This window comes from Rhinolophus hipposideros (genome assembly GCF_964194185.1).
Source record: "Rhinolophus hipposideros genome assembly, chromosome: 25".
Lineage (NCBI taxonomy): Eukaryota > Metazoa > Chordata > Mammalia > Chiroptera > Rhinolophidae > Rhinolophus > Rhinolophus hipposideros.
The window spans coordinates 20,731,268-20,758,226 of record NC_138071.1 but is presented as its reverse complement, the minus strand read 5'-3'; the positions used below and the strand labels follow the sequence as shown (position 1 = coordinate 20,758,226).

The 26,959-nt window shown below is 38.7% G+C and overlaps 1 protein-coding gene across 2 annotated transcripts in view; it reads right to left on the bottom strand.

The window, feature by feature from the left end:
* Window positions 1-4,234: 4,234 nt before the first annotated feature.
* UBN2 (ubinuclein 2) overlaps window positions 4,235-26,959 on the bottom strand; it is an 80,557-nt gene continuing 57,832 nt past the window's right edge. The window contains exon 15 of one of the 2 annotated variants that reach the window (XM_081038402.1): window positions 4,235-6,840. In XM_081038402.1, the coding sequence (XP_080894528.1) occupies window positions 6,802-6,840 (39 nt within the window). In that variant the 3' untranslated portion in view covers window positions 4,235-6,801. Of the gene's footprint in view, window positions 6,841-20,641; window positions 25,343-26,959 lie in introns of those variants that run through there. The other variant, XM_081038401.1, reaches the window with a different exon arrangement.

Here is a 26,959-nt window from a genome sequence, read left to right as displayed (position 1 = left end):
GACTCGAACCCACAATCCCTGGCTTAGGAGGCCAATGCCTTATCCATTAGGCCACTGGGGCTTCTGTGAACGACGCCTTCAAACACCGTATTCAATTTTTTCACTTTGGTACGTCACTGTCACTTAAATTTCTTAACCTATCCTGGGAAACTACACCTAGTACCAACGTGAGAGGCGAGGCATGCTGGGAGTTGTAGTTCAGAGACCAAAAGCTTCGCTACAGCTCGAAAAGCTTTACCCTCGAAATAGCATCGCTGCGCCCGGCGGGGAGCGCGCGCGCGCACGGTTTTGCACACGTGTTTGCCTGCGTGGTATTCTCCGCGCCTGCGCGGAAGAGGGCACACGACGTCGCGGAGCCCAGAGCGCTGGGTACACGGGCGGAATCTCCGAGACTCGCCCTTCGATCCGCTGCTCCTTCGGGTTTTTACCGGAAACAGTCGGCCCCTTCCGGTGTTGCGGCTTTCCGGCCTGCGTTTGCCCGTAGCCCGCCGTTAGGTGGCGTCCGCAGCGGTCCTTTTCTGTTTCCGGTTGAAGCGCTGAAGCCATTTCCGCAGAGCCGGTGGCGTTTACGTTGCCTTCAAATTGGCGGCTCAGTGATGAACGTGGGGCAGGGGGGAATTCGTACTGAATGCATTAGGTATTAATTAGAAATATTTAGGAGTTAATTTAGTTTCCGGTTCTATTCGTAATTGTACAACTAGGACAAGTCACTTCTCTGAAGCCCAGCGACCTTAACTCTTGTTTAAAATCGGTGGCTCCCCACGGCCCCTAAAATGAAGTTCATACTCCTGAACTCTGCCTAACTTGACCCTTTCTTACATCTCCACCGTCACCTCTCACTGCTCTGTTTCCTCTTACCCTCTGTTCCGGGTATCTGAGCTCTTACCCGCTTTATTTATTCCCTCTGCCTGAAATGGAACCATTTGTATTCATATTCCCACTTACCCTTTGGGCTTCGGATTTCCTTGGGAAGGCTCGCTCAGACACTTCTCTGGGCCCCCGTGTTCAGTATCGCAAGGTTAACAACGCTCCAGCTCTAGGCTGGTTATGTGGCTTGACGTTTCGAAAGCTGGATTGCCGGTGTCTCAGCGCAGTCATCTTCCGCGTGACCCAAAATGCAGCTGCTCAGACTCAGCAATGCCCCCCGTCACAGGTCTCTCCTCTGGGGTCTCTGTCAGCGTCTAGCTGTGGCCAACTTTGGAATAACCTTGTATATTTTGGCTGGAAGCCTGGTATGTCCAGAATCAACAGAAGAGGAAACTACTACGACTTAACGGATGAAACTCTGCTTGTTACATTCATAAAACATTCATGTTATCATTTTCACAAGCATCCGACTTTAAAAGGTAAATATGCAGGAGGGGTTGGGGAGAATGCTGGCAGTTACTCTCCTCTCAATACAGATTTGTTTAACCAGCTTTCTAAGATGCAGCACATTTACACCAGCCCTGAGGCAGCGGGATAATTTACAGGAAGTACGTCTTCAGTGACTTAACTGTTGATAAGTTGGGGTAAGAGGCAATATGAAGTAATTCTGAATTCCTTTTTACTGAACTACCAAGAGACATTTCTTCCACCCTAAGCCATTCTTACACTAAGGCAGAGTAATTAGATAATCGTAAAATGTTAGTTCTATGTCGCCGCTAGTCTCCATAGACGGCCCCTTCCAGAACAATCTTCTCTGTAACATATATATGTTGCTCCCTACATCTAGAGATGAAGCATACTCCCCATCCCACCCACACCTCCCCTTTTGAATCTCAGCTGGCCTTGTGACTACCTTTGACCAACAGAACGTGGCAGCAGTGAGATCCTGAGACTTCTATGGGATGCCAGGCCTTAAAAGTGACAGCTTTCACTTCCTGTTTCTTATCTAGCTACCATGCTGTGAAAACCCCCAGGCACATGAAGGAGTACTGAGACAGCCCCAGCTGAGCCCTCAGTCATAGAACCGATTACCAGCCATGTGAGTAAGCCATTTTCAATGTCCCAATCCAGTAGCACCCCAGATGATTACAATCTTAGCCAGCATCACATGGAGCAGAGAATTGCCCAGGTAAACCCAATCAATTGAAAGAAACATTAAATGGTTATTGTTTAGGCATAATTCCACTGTTTTGTAATTACTGTGCAGCAATCGAAAAGCCCAATCGGTCTGAAACAATTCTTAGAGACAATTTAGCCAAACTTTAACATTTTGCTTTAGAAAATCTTTATATTCCTAGTGCACGGCTACAAACTCAAAACCCTACAGCAGAAGCCAGGCAGATAACACAAGAGTTAATCAGGCCAGGTGGGTTCCTACCTCCTCCAAAGAAACTAGACTCTTCAGCTCAGTCTCCTTGTTACAAAGTAGGAGTGTGGTCTCAGTGTTGCCAGAGCTTCTGATTTTTCAAGAGAAGTAAATCTAGCATTTTTATGAAATGCTGTAACTTTTAAATGTTAGCACTCAGTTTAAAACAGCAGTTTGTCAAAAACAAACTTTTGTTGGCTTTATATAACCTAGGGTTGCAAGGGTGCAGCTAGGTCTCAGGGTATTTTACAGGCAATGTCTTATTTGACCTTCACCAAAATCCTGTAGGTAGTACTTGATTTTACCCACCTCCAAATGTGGGAACAAGCTCAGAGCAGTTTCGTGGTTTAGTCAACATTACTAACTGGTTAGTGGTGAATGAAGCTGCTGTTTGACCCCAGGCAATCTAATTCCAAAGTCTATTTAAAAAATTTGTGTTTAAAGTTTTATAGCAGAAAAGACATTTTTCTTAGAAAGATGCTGGCTGAATTTCCTGGTAAGGCTAGAGATCGGGCTTGGAAGCTACAAGCCAAGAACCTCACCCCAAATCCTGCCCCAGATCTGGTCCGGTGAAAACACTACCAGGTACAGTCACGACAGCTTGCAATGCTGACACAGTGACACTGGACAGGGGCTGGACACCAGCTCCGAAGCTGCCTATACCTGGCTTCTCTCCTTCTACTTGTGTCAGAGGATTAAGTCAGCAGAGTCATGTTCTGGGCAAGTACTTCTAATTAGCATAGCCTGGGCCATGTTCCCATATAATGGTCAAGGGAAGCTGGGAAAGCAAGTATTATATCATTCAATGAATTTTATTTGCTATGAGTCAGGCACTCTTCAAGATGCTAGGAAAACAAAAGCAAGTAGAATGGGCAAAATTTGGTATACTCATGAAGCTTCCATTCTAGAAAGGTAGACAGACAATAATCAAATAAACAAGTAAAACATAACATTTGTGAAAGGGTGGTAAGTGCTATGTAGAAGAATAAAGCTGGGGGCAGAGGATTGGGACCTGCTGCTTTATAATGTATTCAGGGAGGTTCTTACTGATAAGGTGACATTAGAGCAGAGACCCAGACGATGTGAGGGCATTTTCAGCTAGTGTGTGTGTGCGCAAGTGTTGAGGTGGGACAATGCCTATACTTGTAAGTGGAGCGACCCTACCTCTGTTCCCCAGCCATTGTGAGGCCCCAGCTATTTTGTCCTTCAAGCTCTGAGGGTAAAGGAGTTGTTTGGGGACAAGCTTTCTATGCTCAGTGAAACTGTGGGAATAGACCTGAGAGTCCAGTCTTTACAACTACAGTAATGACTGGCTACCTGGCCATGCACGCGGGAATTTGAAGAAAATTTTGGTGGGAAAGAGCCAGAACTAATCAAAATGAGTATATCTGAGAGAGTCACTTCCATCAACTGTGATACTATCGATGTGTCCTAAAGCACTTATTTCTAAACTTTTTTTTTTTTTTTAAGATTTTATTGGGGAAAGGGAACAGGACTTTATTGGGGAACAGTGTGTACTTCCAGGACTTTTTTCCAAGTCAAGTTGTTGTCCTTTCAGTCTTAGTTGGGGGGCGGGCAGCTCAGCTCGAGGTCCAGTTGCCATTGCTGGTTGCAGGGGGTGGAGCCCACCGTCCCTTGTGGGACTCGAGGAATTGAACCAGCAACCCTGTGGTTGAGAGCCCACTGGCCCATGTGGGAATCCAACCGGCAGCCTTCGGAGTTAGGAGCACGGAGCTCCAACCGCCTGAGCCACCGGGGCAGCCCCTCTAAACGTTTTTGATTGTGTGTATCCATAGCTATAAAAATCTTGTGCCTCTGCCATAAATCTTTGTATTTATTTTGAAATCACATACATGTACTACTGAATCAATGTAGTATGTACATTTAAAACATGCATAAAATGGAAATAAAAAGGATATTTTACAAGTGAAATAATATTTTGAAAATATTTTTATTTATTAACAGTAAAAAAAGTCCTAATTTCTCTCAGTAAAGAAAAGATTATTACCGTTTATTGAAAACAATGTAATTCAGTTTGTTTCATTATTTTGAAAATCCTGGTTTTTAACACATTATTTTGGACAACAAAATCACATAGTGATAAACATTTCTAAACATCCATTTTCAAATTTCTCTCTTCATAGCATGAGTTTCTTTTAAAAAGGCAGTTAATGCCTCACAGCTTTAAGAAATTACTTTTAACTTTTTAAAAAGGGACCCATTAAGTATGTTTATTTCTTTGAAAATATCAGCTGTATCTATCAGGGCTCAGTCAGAAAGAAACCACTGCAGGCCTTTCAAGCAGAAAGGATTGAGTGCAGGGCATTGAGATGCTAATGGCATTATTAGAACTGCAGGAGTCAGGGAACTTGCCATTAACACTCAGCAGTTCAGAGTGTTAGGAGGTTGCTGCTGTTTACGTAGGTCAGAAAAATGCAGGGAACCCCCCACTGCTGATCAGAGCTGCCCCAAAGTACTGAAATAGAGGCCCGATAGGAGGTCAGTGGGAGGGTACGGTAGGACTGTATGTCTACCATGGCCTACCATTTTGCTAGGTGCTGCCAGAGAAAAAGAAATGCCATTTTTCCTCCCACCAGTGAAATCTCACATGAACACACTAGCAGAAGGAAATCACATCCAGAGTCTTGAAGGAAAGGAGATTGGGAAATGTAGTTTCCGTAATTCTAGGCCCTGTAACACAGAGAATAGCATAGAAGGACGTGGAAATGAACAGACACACAGCAACATACTCCTGATAGCCCCTTGTCATCACAGAAGAGGACAGCAAATGAGAAACACTTGCCTGTTTCATAAAAGGAAAATAGGTAATTAATTTTGAAGTTTGACCACTCTTGTAAATATGTTTCAGCAAGATAATCACTCAATCTCTGTGGCTTATACATTTCCATGGCTACTTCCCATTACATAGTAGTTTTGCTCTTTAAAGGTCTGACATTTAATCAAATTTATCTTAGTGATAACATCCTGTCGCATATAAATTGCAGTACGTTATGATACTCAGAAGTAAATGTGACGATTAACGAGCACGCTGGACTTGCTAGATGCAAGCAGAGAGCAATTTATTCCGCTCACCATGGCTGCTTGTGACCCTCCTGGTTCTTCTCCTTTCTCTCCAGCATGAAATCGTGGGTGGTTCACACAGCTTCTCCAGGAAATACCAGGACAATTAGCCTTTTTTCTTTGGTTTTAAAAATTTCCAGTCTAGATAACATTGAAATGCCAAACTTCATCCAATAAAACTTGTCCCCATTGTCAATTGAGGCTGCCAGGGGATGAAACACGGGCAGTGAGGGTTGGAGGACATGCCAATCTCTCCATCTGCCCGATCTGCAATTCTGCCCTTTCAAATGCAACCTTTTTGCGGATCTAGGCTTTGTGAGGTATAAACAGAAAGCAACTGTTTTCTCATGCGTGCCCCTACAAACATGCTGTAATATTTATTCTTATGCCTGGGGGAATTTATAGCTTTTTCCAGTCTCCTTTAGGTAACAAACAAGTTAAAGAGTTATCGTCATCATTTTAAAAATAGTCTCTGTTTTTCTAAGTATTAACAAGTAAGTCTCAGCCAGTGTCATATCAAAACTTCAAATGTTAATTTAAAACTTCTCCTTTCCTCCAGCCTGGAAATCTGCGGGAAAGTGGGTTTCGTGGTCAGTGTCATTTCTATTTCTCACGCACCACCTCCTCCCCACCTGCCAGTTGCTGTTTTGGGCCCACTCTCCTGTTGTAGCCATGGAAGGAAGAAGAGCTAAGGTCTTGATTGCTAGAATTGTAAACGGGTGTTAACATCCTCTGGGAGTAGCCAATTCCAGTGCTTTTCTCATAGGTGCTTTCTCGTGGGTTCTCCAGAGTTTCTCTGTCACTGGGGATCTCTCACCTGTAATTCCCTTGTAGGCCATGCCTTCTCTCCTTACTTAGGATTCCTGCCCCAGCCCCTTAGTTTCCAGCAGCGCCCCCTCCACTGAGGTCATTTCCTCCTTCTAGGTGTTCCCTTTGGTTGCATTCCTTCTTCAAATGACCACATCTGGCTCCCTCTCTTGAGAACCACATCAGCCCCACAGGAACTCAGGAACTTGGAGAGTGCAAGCCATTCCAAATGCAGCCTTTTCTCCTCTTCTGTCTTCTCCAGGAGCTGGCCACCTACAGTTCGTCTTTAGCCTTTTAGGAGTGAGTCAGACACCAGTCCCTGTGTCCCTCAAACTCCACAGGCGGTGTCAAGCTCCCGAACGGTCCTCTTGAAGTGCCCCCTCCTTTGGCACGAAGCGGAAGCACCCCCAACCTCTCCTGCTGGGGAGGAGGGAAATGTCCAGCACACTGACCGCTGCTTCCAAAGCAACGCTCTTACATTCTGTCACGTAGCCTGGAGGTGGCTGTTGAGCTAATGCTTCCCAGCACTGAGCTAGGCTTCCCAGCTTCACAATCTCTTAGCGTGTGGCACAGAGGTGATCTAGCTCCTCCTCCCTTTAGAATGTGGGTGGGCTTGGCACCTAGTGCTTTGTTCTCAGCCTTTGGGGTTTCTGGTGAAACTGACACAGAGAGAGTCCCATTTGAGTAAATGAAGTTACCATTGTCAACCCCTCTTCCTTTAGGGAATTCCTGTTCTTTCATTAGGACACCTGATGCACTCTAGGTGACATGGGACAGTCTGACTTACAAACTGGACAGTGTGAATATACAGTTAATATAGAACTATTAAATACTCGTATATTATCAATTATAGTTTTATATTAATTACATTAATGCTTATATGTTTATATATAGACGTAACTATTTTTATGCAAAACATATGTAGGACTTTTGTTTTTGACATTATGGAAGATTAGATGCACAGGGAAATCTCTCTCAATATATAAAACCCCTTACACTATTGGGTGAAATTTTAACAAACACACAGAAAAACTTTTTCAAAGCATGACTGAGCTGTAAAGTAAAGGAAGCCAGAATAACCAGAGGTCAGTAGGGAGGAGGAATGGGTAAGAAAGCATAGAAAGCAGCATTTGCTTTGAGGATATCTGCTGATCCCCAGTGGCCTTGAGTCTGGATTTTAATTTGCCTTAGGAAGTCATAAGGAAAGAAAGCCTCAGACTAGCATGGCGAGAGGTCAGATCATAAGCTCTTGCAAAATGATGGAACTCCCAATGATTGACCTCATTGCTGGGAAGAGGGGAAAAAAAAAATCCCTGGCCTCACCAAAAAGAGACTTTTCTGACTCAAACTCAGCTCAGGGTGGGGTGGCAGGTGGGGAACCTTCCACAGGAATTCTTAAGTCACATGCATTTGTGGCTGAACTTCATCCTATCTCTGTAACCCCCGAATCCTTAAGCTGAACCCTGAATTTGAAGTGGTTCCTAAGAGTATGGAAGAAGTAAACTCAAATACTCTTTAGAGGAATACACTTTAAATCCAGGCCTCACAGAAAGCTCAGAGCTCAAGTTCCAAACTGCAGGGATACATAATAAAATGTCACCAAACACACAGAGAAATAAGCCACTGGGAGCAAATCAGTAGAAAACAAACAGCAGGACTGGACCCAGAGTTTGGTTCAAGGTCTGCCTCTGGTGCCTGGGGACTGCTGTGGGAAATGCCCGCTGATTCTCCCCACCCACTTCTTAAAGCACATGCTCTAGGGCCCTGACCTTGGTTGGCCTCTCCTCTTCGTACACCTGTCACCAGCTAAGAAAGCTGATAAACTCAGGAGAAAACAAGCTCACAGGTAAAAATAATCAAATATTTGAGGAGTACAATCACAACAAAAGAGACAATAAATGGAACAAACTGTACTAGACAAAGCAGAATGGGAGAAGACAGATCAAGAACTTACAATAAGCACAAAAAAGATCCTCACAGAGTTGAGACGATAATAAGGAACAAGCAGTTATACAGAACCAAATGAAAACACTGGTATGAAATATGTAATAGTTGAACAAAACCAATAAATTGGATAAAAACAAGAATGGCTACATAGCTGAGAAATGAATAAAGATCTAGGTCAGCTCAAGGAATTCTTCCAGAAGTTACTGGAAAGAGATGGAAAATATGAACATTATGAAATTACTACTACTACTTCTACTAATGTCAGTATCTGTATGAGTCCCAGAAAAAGAAAATGGGTTTAGGGAAGAGAATATTTAAAGAAATCGTAAGTAAGGAATTTCAAATATTAAAGATAATATTTGGACTCCACTACAAAGGTCTCATGGAGCACCAAATAAAATACAGAAAATAACAAACTTTGATACATTACAGTGAAATTTAAGAACATTATAGACAAACACAAAATTCTAACAGCTTCTAGAGAGAAGGGGCAGATAGTTCACAAAAGAATAAGACTTAGATTGACATTAGTCTTCCTAACAGAAACACTGAAGACAAAAAGCAATGACGTTATATTTTGTAAGTGATGAAGGAAAATAACTTAGAATATTATGTCCAGATAAACTATTATTTAAATGTGAAGAATCAAAGATGATACATTCAGACGTACAAGACCTTAGAAAGTACAGCACAGAGGCTCTTTGAAAACTCTACTGAAAGAAGTACTCTTATATTTAATATACTAATATAAGTAAATTATACTTAATATACTAAGTATTAACAAGCACATGAAAAGATAACACCATTAGTCATTCAGGAAATGCAAATCAAAAGGAACGAAATATCACTTTATACCTATCATGACAACTGTAATTAAAAAAAATGTAAAATAACAAGTGCTGGTCAGGATGTGAGAAATTTAAATAATTATACATTGCTGGTGGGAATAAAATGGTTCAGCTACTGTGGGAAAGTTTGGTGGTTCCTCAAAATATTAAACAGAGTTACCATGTAGATCCAGCAATTCCAATCCTAGGTATACACCCAAGAGAATTGAAAACATACGTCCACACAAAAACTTGTACACAGATGTTCATAGCAGCATTATTCATAATATTAAAAAAGTGGAAACAAACAAAAAGTGGAAACAGCCCAAGTGTCTATCAGCTGATAAATGGGTAAATAAAAATGTGACGTATTCATACAATGGAATATTATTCAGGATATAAATAGCTGGGATATCAAATTTAATATTAGGGCAAAAACATTATAAAGAAAAAGGAGGGACATTATATATTGGTTAAAAAAATAAATAAAAAATATACAACCGTAATGAACACATTTGCACCCAACAGAATTCATGGTTCCTTGAAAAATTAATAAGAACAAACCTCTGGCAAGACTGAATAAGAAAAAGGGAGAAGATGCATGTAAAAAAAAATAGAATAAAAATAGGAAAATACAGATACAGCAGAGATTATAAGAATAAAAATAACGTGTTATGAATACATTTCTAAGAAATTTTCCACAAGTGTTAATCATATATGGGTGTTACAGTAAAGTACTTGAATTCAACTCATACTTATGATCAACATTCCCAGAAAATTAGGAATAGAAAATTCTCTTAACTTCATAAAAATTATATACCAAAAATCTAGAATAAACACCATACTGAATGGAGAAAATTTAGATCTTTTCCCATTAAAATAAAGATGCCACTTTCAACACTACTGTCAAACATAGTATTAAAGGACCAGTCTAATGCTCCAAGATGAGACAAGACATAAAATGTAAAAGAATTGGGAGAGATAAAACTGTCATTATTTGTAGCTTATATGAACATTTCCGTAGAAACACTAATAAAATAATCAGATGAGTTATTAGAATAAGAGCATTTAGCACAATACTTGGATACAAACTCAGCTTTCAAAAATCAATAGCATTCCTTGATGCCAGCAAAAAACATGAGAAAATACAACAGAAAATGACATACCATTTATAAAAGCTGTATTAGAAGACATAAGAGGATTTGAATATACGAGTGAGGTAATTTAACAGAGTAAAATTCTATTCTTCCTATACTACTCCATAAATTAAATTCAATCCCACTAAATATTTTAGCTGGACTTTTTAATAGATTTGAAGATTTTCTTCTAAAATTTATAAAGGGGATAAAAATGCAAAATTAGCAGAGTCAACCTAGAGGAGCAAAGAGGGAGATTCACCTTACCAGATACAGTAGTTCTCCCTTATCTGTAGGGGATATGTTCCAAGATCCCCAGTGGATGCCTGAAATCTTGGGTAGTACCACACCCTGTATATCCTGTTTTTTTCCCTCTACATACATGCCTTTTCACTTAAAGCACCTTCCTGCTTCTCCTCGCCATACCCGAATTGCCAGCATCACTACTCTTGCACTTTGGGACCATTATCAGGTAAAATAAGGGTGACTTGAACAGAAGCACTGCCATACCTTGACAGTGGATCTGACAACTGAGACGACTACTAAGTGACGAATGGGCAGGGAGTTTATATACAATGGAGGTGCGGAACAAAAGGATGGTTCACATCCCTGGGTGGGATTGAGCAGGACAGCGTGAGATTTCGTAACGCTACCCAGAATGGTAAGCGATTTAAGTTTGTGAATTGTTTATTTCTGGAATTTTCCATTTAATATTTTTGGACTGTGATTGACTGTGAGTAACTAAAAACACAGAAAGCAAACCCGTAGATAAGAAGGGACTACTGTATTAAGGCATACTGTAAGTCTACAGTAATGAAAAACAGTATGATACTGGCCAGAAGTAAATACAAAAACAATGGAACAGAATAAAGCTCAGAAATAGACCCTTGCACATACGAAAACTTGACATGTGATAAAAATGGTACCAAAACTTAATGGGAGAAGTATTGATTTCACACAACATACAAAGGTGCACAACAGCTGGATCATAAATGAAAAAGTGAAAGGTAAAACGATAAAACTAATAAAAGAAACTGTAGAAGGATATCTTTGTGACCTAGGGGTAGGGAAATATAACAAACCCTTCAAGACACAAATGTAGGCAAAAAGTAGATAGATTTGACCACTACAAAAGGTTTTCTGTTCAACCAAGGATGCCATAGACAGTTAAAAGACAGGTAAACAGATTAAAATATCTGACACATCTAAAACTGAGGCGATTATGATCTCTAACAAAAACATGTAAAAGGAACTGAATAATGAGCAGAGATGAGCAGATAATTCACAGAGGACTACAGCCCGTCTTGCGGTTCTAAGGAATTGGAGGCTAGAACCCAGGCTGCTACCTCCAGGGGGACGGATGTATGTATGTATTAAGATGTGAAGGATTCACAAGGGAATACTACGCAGCGATAAGAAGCAACACACAAGATGTACAAATAGCAACTCGGATAAATCCAAGAAAAGTGCAAAAAGGTAGGAAACTGCAAGATTTAGAGCACAGGACCATGTGTATACATTTAAATTGCATACACACAAAATAACACTACTTTAGAGGGGTGCACGCATAACAAGGGGCACATCAAAAAACGAGTGGGTGCTTATGGGACAGAGGGAAGTGGGGACTAAGGAAGGAGAAAGCTAATTTATAATAAAATGAGGGAATGAGTGCTTGTACTGAGTGATGATGACCATGTACTAGGAATTGACGAGCATGATTAATGCATTGCTTTGCATTTTTAGAGCAGTTTCCTTTCACTTGTTAAGCCAGGGGTTTGATACCTGCGATGAAAAAATTTTAACTGATATTTATCCATGCCTGTCCTTTTAAATATTGAACGATTTTTTTTTTAAACACTGTGGCTTCACTTACATATTTTGGGAAATTAGGAAAACAAGAGGAAGCATGAATTTAAGAAGAAAAAAGGTAGAAATAAGACAGAGTAATAGTAGCCACTATTTATCAGCTTTTATGTGCTAGGCACTTTGCTAGGTGCTTTCCATACCTTGTGTCTAATTCAACAACAAACCCCGCCACTGGGTATTATCACTGCAGAAATTAGGACACAGACTGTCGGGGGCTAAGCTTCTTGTCGAAAATGCCACAGTTTCCTAGTGAGGTCTTGGGAACCGAAGTCTGTCTAATGTCAGCTCATTCTAATTCATGCTATGTCACCCTACTAGAAAAAAGACTGGGGAAAATAATGAAGGGACACACACAGGGACAGAGGGAAGAGGTAAATATACAGACACAGAAAAAACAAGCTATGCCAAGGCACATACTGAGAAAACGCGATCGTTTTTGAGGTAAGGACACATGACATACCAAGGTCTACCTGTATCGGAAGGGGTTGTCTCTGTCCTTTGAAAAGCTCACGATCTCATTTGCAACGTAACTCAACCCTTGGTGTACCCGAAATCAGCTCTTCTGCTTTTATTTCCAATTTTCAAAACTCTTTCATAAAAGATTTATTTTCTCATGCATTTTTCGAAGCTTATCGTGATATGTAGGAATGTCAGATTCTAGACAGACTCTCGGATCTAGTGTTAGGTCATTATTATCCGTGCCAAAATGAACTTCTGATTGTCCGTTTGATATGCACACACAGACTATAAATATAGACAGGATATTACAGTTTGACCTGTGATAGTAATCTAAATGCCCATCAATAAAGAACGGATACAATAAATCGTCGTGATACTGTAACTATGGAATATGATGAGCTGTCAGAGAGAAAGAAACAGACAGCCCTCTATGTATTGATGTGGAATAATCTCCAAGATAATTTGGGAAAATGCTAGGTACAGTACAGCAGATAAGTATGCTTGATTTGTTTAAAAATCAGATACATATTTATACTTATAACTGGAGAAACTGGTAGCAGTGGTTGCTCTGGGGAAAGAAAATGAGGACCATGGGTAGGAAGGAGATGCTTTCCACTCAGTCTCCCCCATGTACTTGGTAACTGGGTACTTTTTTTTTTTTTAACCAAGTACAAGAATAATCTTTTCCCCAAAAACGCTTTATTTTAAATCATGTGCTTCCTAGTGTTTTCCTCTAAGCCAGATCCAATTTAGGGATCTAGTAGGGTCTGAGTGGAATAAATTTTCTTTTCCCTTCTCTCAGTGATGAGACAAGAGTTTCCTTACCATTTCTTTCTCCCTTTCTTCAACCAAGTCCACTGACTTGTTTCTTTCAAACAAAACCAATAACCAAAAAAACTTACTCATGTTATCCACGTTCAACGGAAAATACATTTAAGTAAAAGGATAAGGAAAAAGCATGCCTACCGCCACTCTTTGTATTTCGGAATGTATGTCCTATGTATTTTTCTGTGCCTAGGTGCGTTTTACATTTATCACTGCTCTTTCATTTAATACATGCACATCTTGGTCATATCTTATTTAAAAATTTATTATTACTTTTATTTACTTAACCAATCCCCTCTAACATGGCATTAGCCTATTTCAAACTTTTATGAGCAACATTGAGACAAATATCCTTGTACAGAAACCTTTGTACGAAGTCCATTTTCCCAAGAATAAATTTGCAACAGCAAAGTAGCTCCACCACCAATCTAACTTTGCCTTCACTCTCCATCTGTAGCTGCTGGTCCATGCACCCTTTTCATAACCAGCCACAGACACTTCCCTGTGTCAAAGCTCAGGTCTGAGATGATTTCTTGCATATGCAGACAAGTGTAAAACATACTTTCTACTTCATATTTTTTTCTATACTCTCTTGAACCACCTCACCTTTTGGATACCTGACCCCTCAATTCAACTCTTATAGAATTGGCTGCATTTCTCTAGCGGCTTGCTTCTTGGCTCTCTAAACCAAGAGACTGGTATTTATCCCTTGGTTTTTCTGAAATCCTTAACTCCTTGGACCATGGTTTTTCTTGAAAACGTTAAAAAAAAAGTAAAGAACTGGCATGAAGGATAATAAAAGCTAATATTTGCCTAGTGCTTATGTGTCATTGTGCTAAGTGTTTTACATGCCTTATATAATTTAATGCTAATTGGAGTTACATGAAAAAAAAAATTCCATGGTCTAATAAGGGGGAAGTTAAGGGGTTTAAAAAAAATCTTAACAATGGCACCTTTAAGATGTTAACTAACATTTACAAGATGGCGACAACATAGTTAAGTATAGTCACATTATTTCACCACAGGTTTCTTGAGGGGCTACTACTCCCAAGAACACACTTTCACAAAACTGTCCTTAAATATTGTCAGTTTTTTAGTAAAAGCCTTGTAGCCTACCCTCCTCCCTGATGCATGAGGACCATGCCTTTTAAAAATTCTTCATCTTAATGACAACGCACTGAAAATACACTTATGTGAAAAGAAAAATAGAAAGCACTCATAGCACCACTCTGTATTTTCGCACATATGTTCTTTTCTGCATATACTTATACTTTTCCTAGGCTTCTAGGAAAAAAGCTTTACTCTTCAAGTAAAGCTTTAAGAGATGATCCGTTTTGCAGATAATTGCCGTATCTACGTTTCAAGCACTGATCCTGGTGGCATCCTGGAAAACACACACACACACACCCTAACCCACAGGGAGAACATAGTGAGCCCGCATTCCAGGACGTCCACTGTCTGGCTGCTTCTACTCATCCCAAGGCACACACCTCACACCAGCCTGCTCTACTTCCTGCTTCTTCAGGGTCACTCGGGACATTCCCTTTCCCTTCTTCCTGGCCAAATCCCACTCCTCCTTGGAGGCCCTGTTCAGTTGCCATCCACCTGACAAAGTCTTCCCAGATCGCTCTGGTCTAGTTTCTCCCCTGCTCTGACAAAATGTCAGGTGGCAATGGAGCACACCTTTGTGGCAAATTTTGAATTGTTATCTTTTAACTTGTCATATGATTGCAAACTCTCAATATATTGAGGGTGGGGGCCGTGCCCTTGACTTCTGCATCCCATAGTGCCTAGCGCAGGGCGATACAGACAACAGATGTTTAACTGCTACTGAAAGAACGAGACAGTAAAATCCAACTTAGCCCAATAATACAACAGACACGAGAATAATATGTACATTCCTCTTTATTTAATACAACGACACGTAACACGTACAAAAAGAAAAAACAATCATGTAAAAGGCCCTGTCACAAAGGATAGACAGGAAACATCTACATTAAATCAAATAAGGCTCCTGCTTCAAAACAGGGGTTTGCTAGCTACACCTGGAATATGAGCAAGGCTGTTGCAAAAGAAAAGGAGAGAAAAGAACGAAAAGAAAAGAAATGCCCTGCACTGAAGGAGTATATCCATGGGGTTTTACTAAATTCACAGATCCACATTTAGGAATGTTTAAGCCCTCTCACAGATCCAGAATTCATCAGCGTTTTATGAAATGTGTGATTTTTATTTATTTTTTTTTTTTGGTTAAAAAATTTACCTGTCCTTCTTCTTAGAAAATAGTGATAAGAGCTCTCTAAAAATTAGAGACCAGCAAACCACCCATAGTTTGGAGAGCATTACCATTACATTTCAAAGGGTGTGCAGAACTCAGAATGCAAAGGCAAGATGGCAGTGGGTAGAAGTATTTAACTTCTTAGTCGTTTCCTGGTAGTTCCTATTTGATAAACCACTGGGAAAGACAAACTGGAAATACCCAGGCTCAGTGCAGGGTTCAGCAGCAGCAGTTTGTCCATATTCCCGCTCTGTTTAGAGCCGGAAATTAAACAAGCACCAGTTCGTCCCCAAAGAGCCTTATACAAACACACACACGTACCCACACACATCCACAAGTCATCACCCCCCTTTTATTTAAATTTATTATTATTATTTTTTTTTTACTAAAATAATACAAAAAAGGGAGACAGGTATATTTACAAAAATCCATGGCTGGTACAGTACATAATTTTTAAGACACACTAAATGCTACAATCTTTCAGGTCCTGAGATTATTACAAATATCAACTCAAAGCTGTGTTCAGGTCCAGTTTTAAAGGAAGAAAAAAAAACAACCCCAAATATTAAGTCACACACTTATTTAAAATACAGCATATCCCTTCAAGTTAGCAAAAATGCACCTCCCTATGAACAAATGCAATACAGTAACCAGTGCTTTCACCCAGAGGAGCAGCAATTATTCAGGCTCCTTCTGTCAAGATCGGTTGTGAAACATGCTGGCATCTCTATTGAGCGTGGAGGTGGCTAAAGTAAGAGGAAGATGTGTAACTGGAGGGAAGTTCCTCTGTAGAGTGAACATTCACTGTATAAATAAGCCCTGTTTTTCCTTCTGTTACCAAACAAAAGTCTTTCCCTTATCAAATTTATACTGTATAGGTTGGAAATATGTGCTTAGCCAGACTAAAAATCAGAATCCTTATTTCCAATCAGTTATAGCAAATAGGTCTGAAGTCCCACAATAATTTTTACAACTGCAAATAAACTTTCTTGCTTGTAATAAAGGAGAGAAAACACTCATCACTTAGTTACCTTGGTAGACTTTGATTAACACATTATTTGGGGCACAAAATTTTCACCAGCCAGAGATTTCTTTTCCTCTTCTTTTAAGCTTGACAATGTATAGCAAGCAAAACACAATGGCAAGCTTCAGATTTACATACTCGTTCAAAGAACAATTTGTAATTTTGATACTTTCTATAATATAATTTTTCAATGACAGCCAACAAAGGACATTACAAAGCTGGAATCCTTTCTCTGGAGGCTGGCCGTGGATCAGAGGAAATCATTTGTAGGTTGGAACCTACCTCTACTGGTGGAAGGGACCTTTGTTTATCTGAAAGTCTCAGAAGGTATATGTAATTAATTATGTAGGCATAGCCAGGATTTAAAAAGTGGGCCAAAGTTGGCCAACTTTCCAATTAACTATCTAAAAACAGTAATACCTTTGTTAACTGAGAATAACTTCTTTCTCTTTTAATGCCTCTAGCCAAAATTGGGGTAATCCTTGGTCATTTTGCAGGTACGGGAAAGAAAACCCAGTGTGCTGGCACAGAGAACACTACCCCCGCAAGCAGCAGAGATAAACAAAAAATGAAAGTTTATGGCTGCAAGAATAGAAAATACAAGATAGCTCAGATCTGACAAATTAAGGGCAGGTTGTCACACAGGAAGAGATGCCAACGGGCTGGCCTTGGTTACTAGCTCCTAAATGTGCTTAGAGGCTAGATGGAGCTGTTGAGTTCCAAAACAGAAGTATTTCCACGTTATCTCGGGTAATGGTCCTCCTGTTTGAATTTAATTAGGTCTCCATTAGTGCTCCATTACAAAGTATTTTTAAACTAGATTTAAGGTAAAATAGAATTATATTATTATTAGGAAAATGGGAGCAAATAATGTAGAGTTTCTGAGAAACATAAAATTGGTACTAAGGATTCATATGGCCTATTTGACTCAAACCTTTGCAAAGTAGGTTTACTCCAGGGAAGTATGAAAATAAGCAAGGCAGAGGAGTATGAGAACTACGAGTCCCTAACTAAGGCCTGCATACTCTTTTGAAGAATTTTGAAAAGTATCCAGAGAAATGAATCCATGAAATGTGGCTATTACCACATTATAGAGAAACCTATTGTTTACTACAAAGGAGAAGAGAAAAAAATTCTGGTCACTAGGGATAATTCTAAATCCTGGACATATAGACCCCCTTAATTATAGAGATTTCTAAAGTATTCTTGACCTGTTTGGATAACAGTTTGGAAAAGAATCAGAAATTTAAGTACTAACCCACTATGAACTGAAAATATGTAAGAAAGACTGAGAAGTAGAAGTACTATAGTCTGAGGAAATTAAAGATCACAAACAGTTACTTTCAAGGAAATGATACTTAGGGAGTATTTGAGAAAAAAGTAATATCAAGTCATTCAAAGGCAGTCTGCTAAAAATACTCTGAGTCCCCGTGTTGAGTCTGTGCTTGGATGGACTGGTCTCCTGGAACACGCCTATAGGCTTTACTTTTGAATTCAATGGGGACACAGGATGGCCAAAGGGACTGAGAAAAGGAGGTGACTGACCAGTTTATTCCTTCCCCCCAGACTCTTAACAACATGCAACTGATATTCCAGTGTAGCAACTGGTTGATGAAAGGGTTCATTTAAGAGCTCTGACTGGAGGAAACGAAGAATGAAGACGAAAGGAAATGAAGAAAGAATTCAACATTAATATTCAAAGCTATTTTTAATTAAAATCTGACCATCTGTTCAGCTCTACAAACCTGAACACTGTGCCACACATCTAAAACTTTCTCAGAATTGAACACTGGGATGATTTATCTTAACAACCCAAAGATATTCCATGATTGTAACTATTGTTTTGCACCAGTGAAAGGATCTGTACTTAGTTTTTCAATATAAAGTTCACATTTTAGGATAGAAGAACACATAAAATATCTCTATTTTATGCTTCTGTTAATTTTCCCTAGAGGAACAAAAACACACATTCAACAAAACCCTTATATCTTGTATCTTTGGGTAGAAGTTTTAACAGCTGTTATTTAAAGAAGGGAAAAAGAGGAAAAATGTGGAAAATAAAGGGTATATTTATCTGCATAGTTGATACTTTGAGGCTACTAACTAAGGCCTTATCTGGAAAAAGCAATAAAAAAATCAAAAAGTGATTTTTAAGGAAAAAACGTCCTATCACTAGAGATTCAAGGGGCCTTGACCAATTTTGGGAATTAACCCAGTGCTTGGTCTGCTTGGGCCTGGTGCTTTCTCCTGACTCCATTGAGCTGGATAGTTAGTTCATTCCTCATCCCCTTACACTTTCTTTTCTGATCCTGAATATGTGCTACAATTCAGATCTACGCACGACCCCTAACAATTGTTGCTCAGCATTTAGCCCTAACTAAAAACGCAGCATCTATTTTTTCCTGTTGTTGTTTTAAATGATAAAAGGAAAATTCTATGAATTAGTACCTAATACGCTGGGATAGAAGGGGGGATAAAATGATCTTCATTTCCTCCTAGGAGTTGGGCAAAACATGTTTCCTTCTATCCCACCCTCTTCGCCCCTGACCCAGCTAGAAAGTGAGTTCTGCCTCCCCTCTCCCATTTTCCTACAACCTGAGCAGTTGATGGCTCCAACTCTTTCATGGGTAGAAGAAGCATAAATTACAAAGGTAGACTGACTAAAAGTGTACCCAGCTGACTGTGTGTCGTGCTTACCCCTCAGTTCAAAGCTGGACAAACCTATAGTTACAGAAATAGTACACAATGTCTGATTCACAAGAATGAGGAGACTCCCGTTCATTTTTAGAAAGTTAAGAGCATAATTATCCATTACCAAACAACCACTGTAAGACAATCAGATTGAGAAGATGGAAAAGCGAGGCAGATAAAACTTTCAAGATCATTTATCAACCCCAACAACCAGTCATCCAAACTTTACCTAGCCTCAACTCCGCAACCTTGGGAAAAATGACACACGTAATAACACCATAAAAGGCTAAAATAAAATCTATGCATAATTAAGAAGCTTAGTGTTATTCCCCCCTCCCCACTTATTAACCTGAAAGTAACCATTTTACTCCACCACAAATATAATGTTTAAATAACAAATATGTATCTAAATTAGAATTCCAGTGATTTTTTTTAAATTTTAAAATCATATGGTGCTTTTATACCCATTTTTTAGCCTTTGCAGGAAGATGATAATACTTTTTAAAAATTATATAGAACATTTTAGAAAAACTCAAATTATTTTTGAAATAGTAAAGTCTCTGATATCCCTGGGAGGTAGGTGAATATTATTATACCCAATATTCTAATGGGTAATCTGAGGCACGAAGGTTCAATGATATTCCCCCTAAACATAGTAACCCAAGAGTAACACGACTGAGCAGCGGCTGCCTGACAGCAGTTTTGCTATCAGGTAACACTACCAGGAGCCTCTGTTTTCCTTTTAGCCACCAGTCTCTCTTTCCAATTAAAATGTATTTAAGAGGGGGGCACTTATTAGATATTTGAACTGGGTCTTGAGGATTGATTCAACTTAAGACTCCTTTAACATGTCACAACTGTTTCCCACAAAAAACCAAAAATTATGTTATTTTGCTCAAGGAGGAATCTAAATAACCATAAAAACAGATTAAGCCAAATGTAATTACCTGGCAAATGAAAACAAAACTGAAGTTCTCTCAAGAATGCTATGGGTTACATGAGTGTTTTCCTCAGTATCTGAAGTCTTTCTACTTCTATTAACTTTCTGACAGATATGCAGCTATATGAATTCTTCAAAAATCATTTCCCAGAAGAAAATATGATGCATTTGTAATGTTGACAAAGTTGCGACCTTCCTTGCAAACGTATTCAGATACAATACCATGATTCTAATTACCTCTAGCTCTTCCATATCTTCCTGCCTGCCCTAGCACACCTCATTGACTTGACCCACAAAAGACTCTTGTTATTCCAATGCTTTCTCCAATATTACTCATGCCATGTGAAGAGCACAGAGCAGTGGGCTGCCTCCAGGAATAGTCAACGAGTCCACTAAATTTATTTTACTTGTAATAACTGACTTATTTAATACATATATATGTATATATATATATATATTTTTTTTTTGTTAACTTCTACAAACAGATATTTAAAGGGGGAAGATAGCATCTTGTGAAAAAACAATTTCCCGCCCATTAGAATCGACTAAAAGTAGTGGAATAAAGAGGGCAGAAGTCTTGCAAACACCGAGGGGAGTGTTCAAAAAGGACGCAATGGTACAGCAGCTCCGTTTTATCTCTATATTACACGTGTCGACATATATATACACATATATATGTATGTCTGCATCTTACACACACATCCATATACATCTCAAGAAAAGGAAGACTAGCACAGCATGACATGACGTTGGCAAGTTCGAGACTCGTCCTCCTGAATCCCCTGACTTATTAGCCTGTACTTTAGGATATCAGAGAACAGTGTCAAAAGAGGGGAAAAAACAAAGAAAATAAAGGCACTTAACAAAGACAAAGGCCTGAATTGAGCTTGTTTTAGAGGAGCAATATAAGCATTTTACCAGAGCTAAGAAATGATTTACAGAGTTAAACTTTCCCCCACAAATTTTATCAAATAAAATTGCATAACATGTTTGTAATCAGTCATTTACCTACTACTGCATTTTTCTTCTGCTTCATTATTACAAAAACAAAAGCCCCCCCAAAGAAAAAACAAAACAAAAAACAATCATACATGCACAATAGAAAGTAAAAGTGCCCCTTCTGAGAACATAAGGTCAGCAGAAACTACAGTCTGAAGCACAGGGAAAGTTCTTCAGTTTGGCTTGATTACAGATTTTTCTCACTCTTCTATTACTAATTTAAAACAAAAACCAACGAACAAAACAAGCAAACACAAATTCAAAACCTAAATGATGATACAAAGAATACAGGGACCAGTGTGCTTTTATGGTACACTCCTAAAATAAAGTATCCTAATTCTATACGTGCGTCCAATTATATGACAAGACCTTCTAAAAATAAAGAACTGTAAATTAGGTTAAAGTCGACCAATACAGGCAAAGTTCATTTTACAAATGTAGCAGCAAATCTGATAGATAACTGGAGTTCTAAGAGATGATCCCAAGGGACAGAGTTCTCATATTCAATGGCAGTTTGAAAAACAGTAGAATTTCCATTTCAGAAAATGTCTTGAACCAAGTAGAGGTGGAAAGGGGTGGTAGAGGGCAACCAGAGGAGAAAGACTAGAGGTGTCTGCCCTTTCCAACCCTGGGTAGTAAACAATTTAGATCTGCTTTGGGAAAAAAAAAAATCCTGGGTTAAAAATCTTTTCCAATAAGTTGTTTTCAGACAGGTGTCAAACCCACAGTATTCAAACATGTACGTGCCCCGTTCTTCCTTCTACCTTGGTGATACAAATAACCCTATTCAACTTCCATGATATTTTTAAAAATGTTATTTGGGCTAACAACATCCATCAAAGGGGTGGTAGGCATGAAAGCATGTATCAATACAATCCTGATTTCCTCAGACTATCAGGACTTTGTGACTTCAGATTAACCTTACTTCTCCCAAAACGTTTTTCCTCACGCTGTTTTCAAACCTTGATTTTTGGTACCCTCTGATCTCAGAAGCATAGGAGAGTTATAGTCAACGTATAATGGAATTATTGCTTGCATTGATTTTGGAGGCTCTGAATGAGCTTGACACTTTGCTCCCAAACAGTCTCCAACTGGGGCTCAGCACTGCTATCTTGGAAGACAACCCTGCTGACCATTATTGCTTGTGAATACTGAGGATTAGCTTGTATGTACAGTAACAGCTTATACATCAGGGAAGGCAATTTAAAATACGAGACAATTGAAAACAGCTTCATTTTCCTGAATGGAGAATGCCGCCCAGGGGGAAGTAAGTGTGAGGCTTACGTTTGCTCTGAGATGCTGCGAATGCTCTTCAGAAATACACACGGCTCTATAGCCTTTCCAACGACTCACCATTTGAAAAAATAATGTAGTTTGACTTTTAAGTGCAAAAATACCATATGAGTCACAAGTCTCTGTGCTAAAAAATAACCAATTTATATGTTTGTTTTTTAGTAAGAAAAACTGTAAAGATAGATGACCATATAGTATGAACACCATTTTCAATGTTATGATCTAGAAAAGAAAGTTTTATATTTACATGTAGGACCTCTTTGACCATACTTATCTATTAAGAGAAACAAGGGTGTTTGTTTCATTTGTACAAAATAAAAGGGTAGTCTTGATCGAAATGGATGTAAGTTAGTGAAAATGTGGTGGTGGGGAGTGAGGTGAGGATCTGGTAGCAGTCCCCAAGGGATCAAGGCTGAAGAGAATAGAACATAATCTCCATATATATTGACTTCTGAGAGCCAAGAGCCTTCAGATATTTTTAACAGCTAGTTATAAAATGATACCGGGGGAAGAATGGATAATCCTGTTCTTCTCCAATGATGACAGACTCATCAGGGATCTTCACATAGCATGATTCAGAATTGATGGATTTAAGAAATTAAAGTGATTATTCCTTAAACTAGTAATGAATTTATATATGAATAAATATATGTGTACACACACACACACACATACAAATGAACACATGCACAATTATCAGCAGGAAGAGATTAATGTGTACTGACCTCTCTCCTGGTATAGGCAGTAAAACAAAGGCTAGCTTCACAAGGGAAAACTCCTACATGGTATTAGCAAAGACTTTGCCCCCCCAAATTAGACAAAAACAAGAAGTATGCTACACTGGTTACTCAAGAATTGGGTAATCTTCCCTAATTAAAAAACCAAACAAATTCGAATCAAACATACCCAATTCAAGTCAAATCTCTCTGCAACATCCCAATATCCTTCCAAAACAACTACCAGGGTTGATACAACATTCTTATTTGTTTTACTGGTAAATTAAATTCCCAGAGGCAACTAATTATATCAATGATCCCCTTGAAATAATCCTTTCCCCTTACTGTAACAAGTTCTTGGAACTAAAGTTTTTAGTTATTTATTAACTTTTTTCTATGAAGCAAGCCAATGTGACTTTGAAGTCAAAATATAGGTTTACAGATCTGAATACATCTGTGGTAATTTATTCATAGTCCTATAGGCTATTTGGGACTTTTGCTTATAAAAGGAAAAAAGGGCCTGGTTAATACTCTTATTTGAATCAACTTAAGGGTATAGGGTGATTTGTAATGAAAACATGCAAGAAATCTTGCTACTACCAATCTGATGCTACTTTTTAGGGTAATCTGTCATTATAAATGGACCAAGCTTACACCATTTTTGGGTACAGTTTGAAAACAACTGAGAGAGAGAGAGAGAGATACTAGACTGATGATGAGGCATAAAAAAATGAAATAAATGTATCCAAACAGAACCATAAATTTCTCCTTTAACATCCTTTGCTGAATATGCTATTTGCATAAGGAAACCATAATCACCAAGGAGTCTTATTATGTGCAGGTTTACTCACATATTGATATTCTGAGTAAGTATTAGTAAATACTCCAAACCTATTTCAGTACACTGGATATAGGGAGTAAAAATACACTGTGACTGTTATAAAAAATAATCCCTTGTCCACATAATGATTCTAACGTTATTCCTCCCTTTAAAATACTATCTTAAAAATTCCAAAAATATATATATGCTATTTGAATGACAAATGAAGAAACATATGTAGTAGTACACACTTATACCTGTTTATATCAATATTTAACAGTCACCTGAAGTACCACTAGATAAAAGAACAGAAGAAGTTGTGAAGTGAGGTGAAGTTGGGGGAAATTTACAAATCATAGTGGTAGGCCTGCAAGGGCTAAGACACCAAAGTCTCAGCCCTACGTTAAGGATCCCCATTTCTCAAGAGAAAAATGCGAACAGAGTCACATTTTAACATCAAGAATGGAAATAAGAATTAACCAGTCCATACCAGATGCACAAATCACCTGAAGAAGAGAGTTAAGTACCTGCTTCTGAATGGAAGATGAAATTGACCCTTTTACAAAAAGGGGATATCTAAGTTTCGTCTGTTAAGAGCAACAGGCTCAATTTCTTGACTTTTAAAAATCTCCATGATTTAATAAGAATATATATCACTGTGCTAAAATAACTTTCCTGAAGCATCTTTAGTCCACTGATTTTCATGGGGGAGTTGCTACACACTGGAGAAGATTCAAGTCTGTTCAGGAATTCTGAGGGTAATATTTACTCAGCTATTGTCTATATCAGACATAGTGTCATTAATTCCTTCTGTGGCAAATTTGCTGCATAGTCCACTCAAATAGACATGATCATTACTCCTGACAAACTGGCCTAATTCCGATATGTTGACTTTTAGTATGCAATGGTGTCTACAAGTGTTCAGATCCAACCCCCAGGATGGATGGAGTTTACCCAAATCCTCAATTTCTTTCTTCCTCCACGGGGAAAAATGAAATTTTTGTACTTCTGTGGGTTTGACAACTGAGTCTCTTTCAAGTCAGTTAACATGGTAACTTTGTCTTTCTTTAGAAGAGACCAAAGGTCACTAACTTTGCAAGAAAGTGTTTCCTCCTCCTGCACCTAGCTTTACTCAAGTAATGTTTTCTTTTCCTTTTCCTCCTCACCACAGTGCTTGGGACGAGAGAATGTAAACATCGACAGAACAGCAGCCCTATGACTACATGAGTACTTTCCCATCAGGTAGGTTCCATCAGCCAGCTGAGTGTCCCATCTCCTTTGCTTGTTGGGAAGTCACTGAGATTTCCGTGGTAATTTAGTGTCCCCTTTACTTTGGCCTCCATCTAAGAAAAGAGATGTTTAAATTGGTACGGGTACGCATGTTATAAAAAACAGATAAAAACAAACAAAGCAAAAAGAATAATTAACTTTAAGTTTTCATGTGGATGACATTGCTAAAAAGATAACCTTCAATATCGTACATCTTACATGCTATAGCATTATAGAGATTGAGAAATCATAGGAGATAAAAACTCAACAAGAATGATCCTCTTATCTCAAATGACTGTGGTTCAATTGGTTTTCAGTGTCCTACAAACACTACTTCAACAAGTATTTATTATCTACCTCGTAGCCAACTGTGCCAAATGCTGTGAGGATTATAAAGGAACCCAAAAGACATAATCCTCACCTTCAAGGGACCTACCACATCTTTTGATTCCTTTAGAAGACAAGGTCAGTTTTATTTTCTTTGCAAGTGAAATTAAATTGAATGCCCTAACATAGCATTTGATAATTAATTCTCAAGTATTTATGTAAATGAATGGGGCACAATGGTAGTGAAAAATCCAGCTGAGTCTGTTTTAGTCCTAAACTGGCAAAAGTTGTGATAGGGACCAAGTCTGTCATTGGGACCAACGGTTTCTAGTTTTACATATGACTTTTACTGGGAAAATGTGCTTACTCTATTTAAAAAGGGCAACAGTAGGGTCCAGTGACTTTGAAAGCCAAAAAAATATAAATGAAGTCTCTAATATGTCATTGCCTTAATAAGAAACATGAAGTCCCCTCACCCCCCCATCCCGGCCTAACAGAAAAAGTCAGGGGAGGCATGGGAGAAATACATAGGTAAAAAGGACAAAATATTGTATTATAATAACAATCTTAAGGCGGGAGAAGATCACAGTAATCACACTGCTAGGTCCACTCATGTGATACCTAAATTATTCTGGCAGAACATAAACAAAACAACAACAAAAAAAACGGTCTCTACTGAAGAAAAGATGTTATCAATGAAATGGGATGATTATTTCAAAAGCTGTATAAGCAGAATACTATTAAAATAACTTCGGTACCAACATCTAAGGACTGGCTTTTCCATTTATAATGAGATATTATATACTTGCATTTGTAAAGAGAAATGATTTAACTTGACATGTAATTAAATTCATAAAATGGCAAGGTTGGATTTTGCTCAAAGAAGCTTTGGTTAATTAGCAACATAAAATACTCATAATAATTGCACTGTGAGTCTTTAGACCAGGGTTTGGCCTAAGGGCTAAATCTGGCCTGCCACCTCTTATTATAAATAAAGTTTTATTGGAATCCAGCAACACTCATGTTATTAATACATATTGTCTATGGCTGTTTTCATACTACAGTGACAGAGTTGAGTAGTTGTAATAAGATTGATTATATGGCCTGCAAAGTCTAAAATATTTACTATTTGGGCCTTTATAGGAAAAGTTTACTGACCCCCGTTTTCAGATAAAGTTAGAGAATTAACATTAATTGAACACTAAGGTACCATGCTAGAAGCTTTAAATACATTTTCATTAAATTCTCATTTCATTAAATTCATTAAATTCTCATAGGAAGCCTATTAAGCACATCTTGTGCTGGTTTACAAGTAAGAGAAGTGATGGTCAAACAAGAAACTTGCTCAAAGTGGTAGTCCTGAA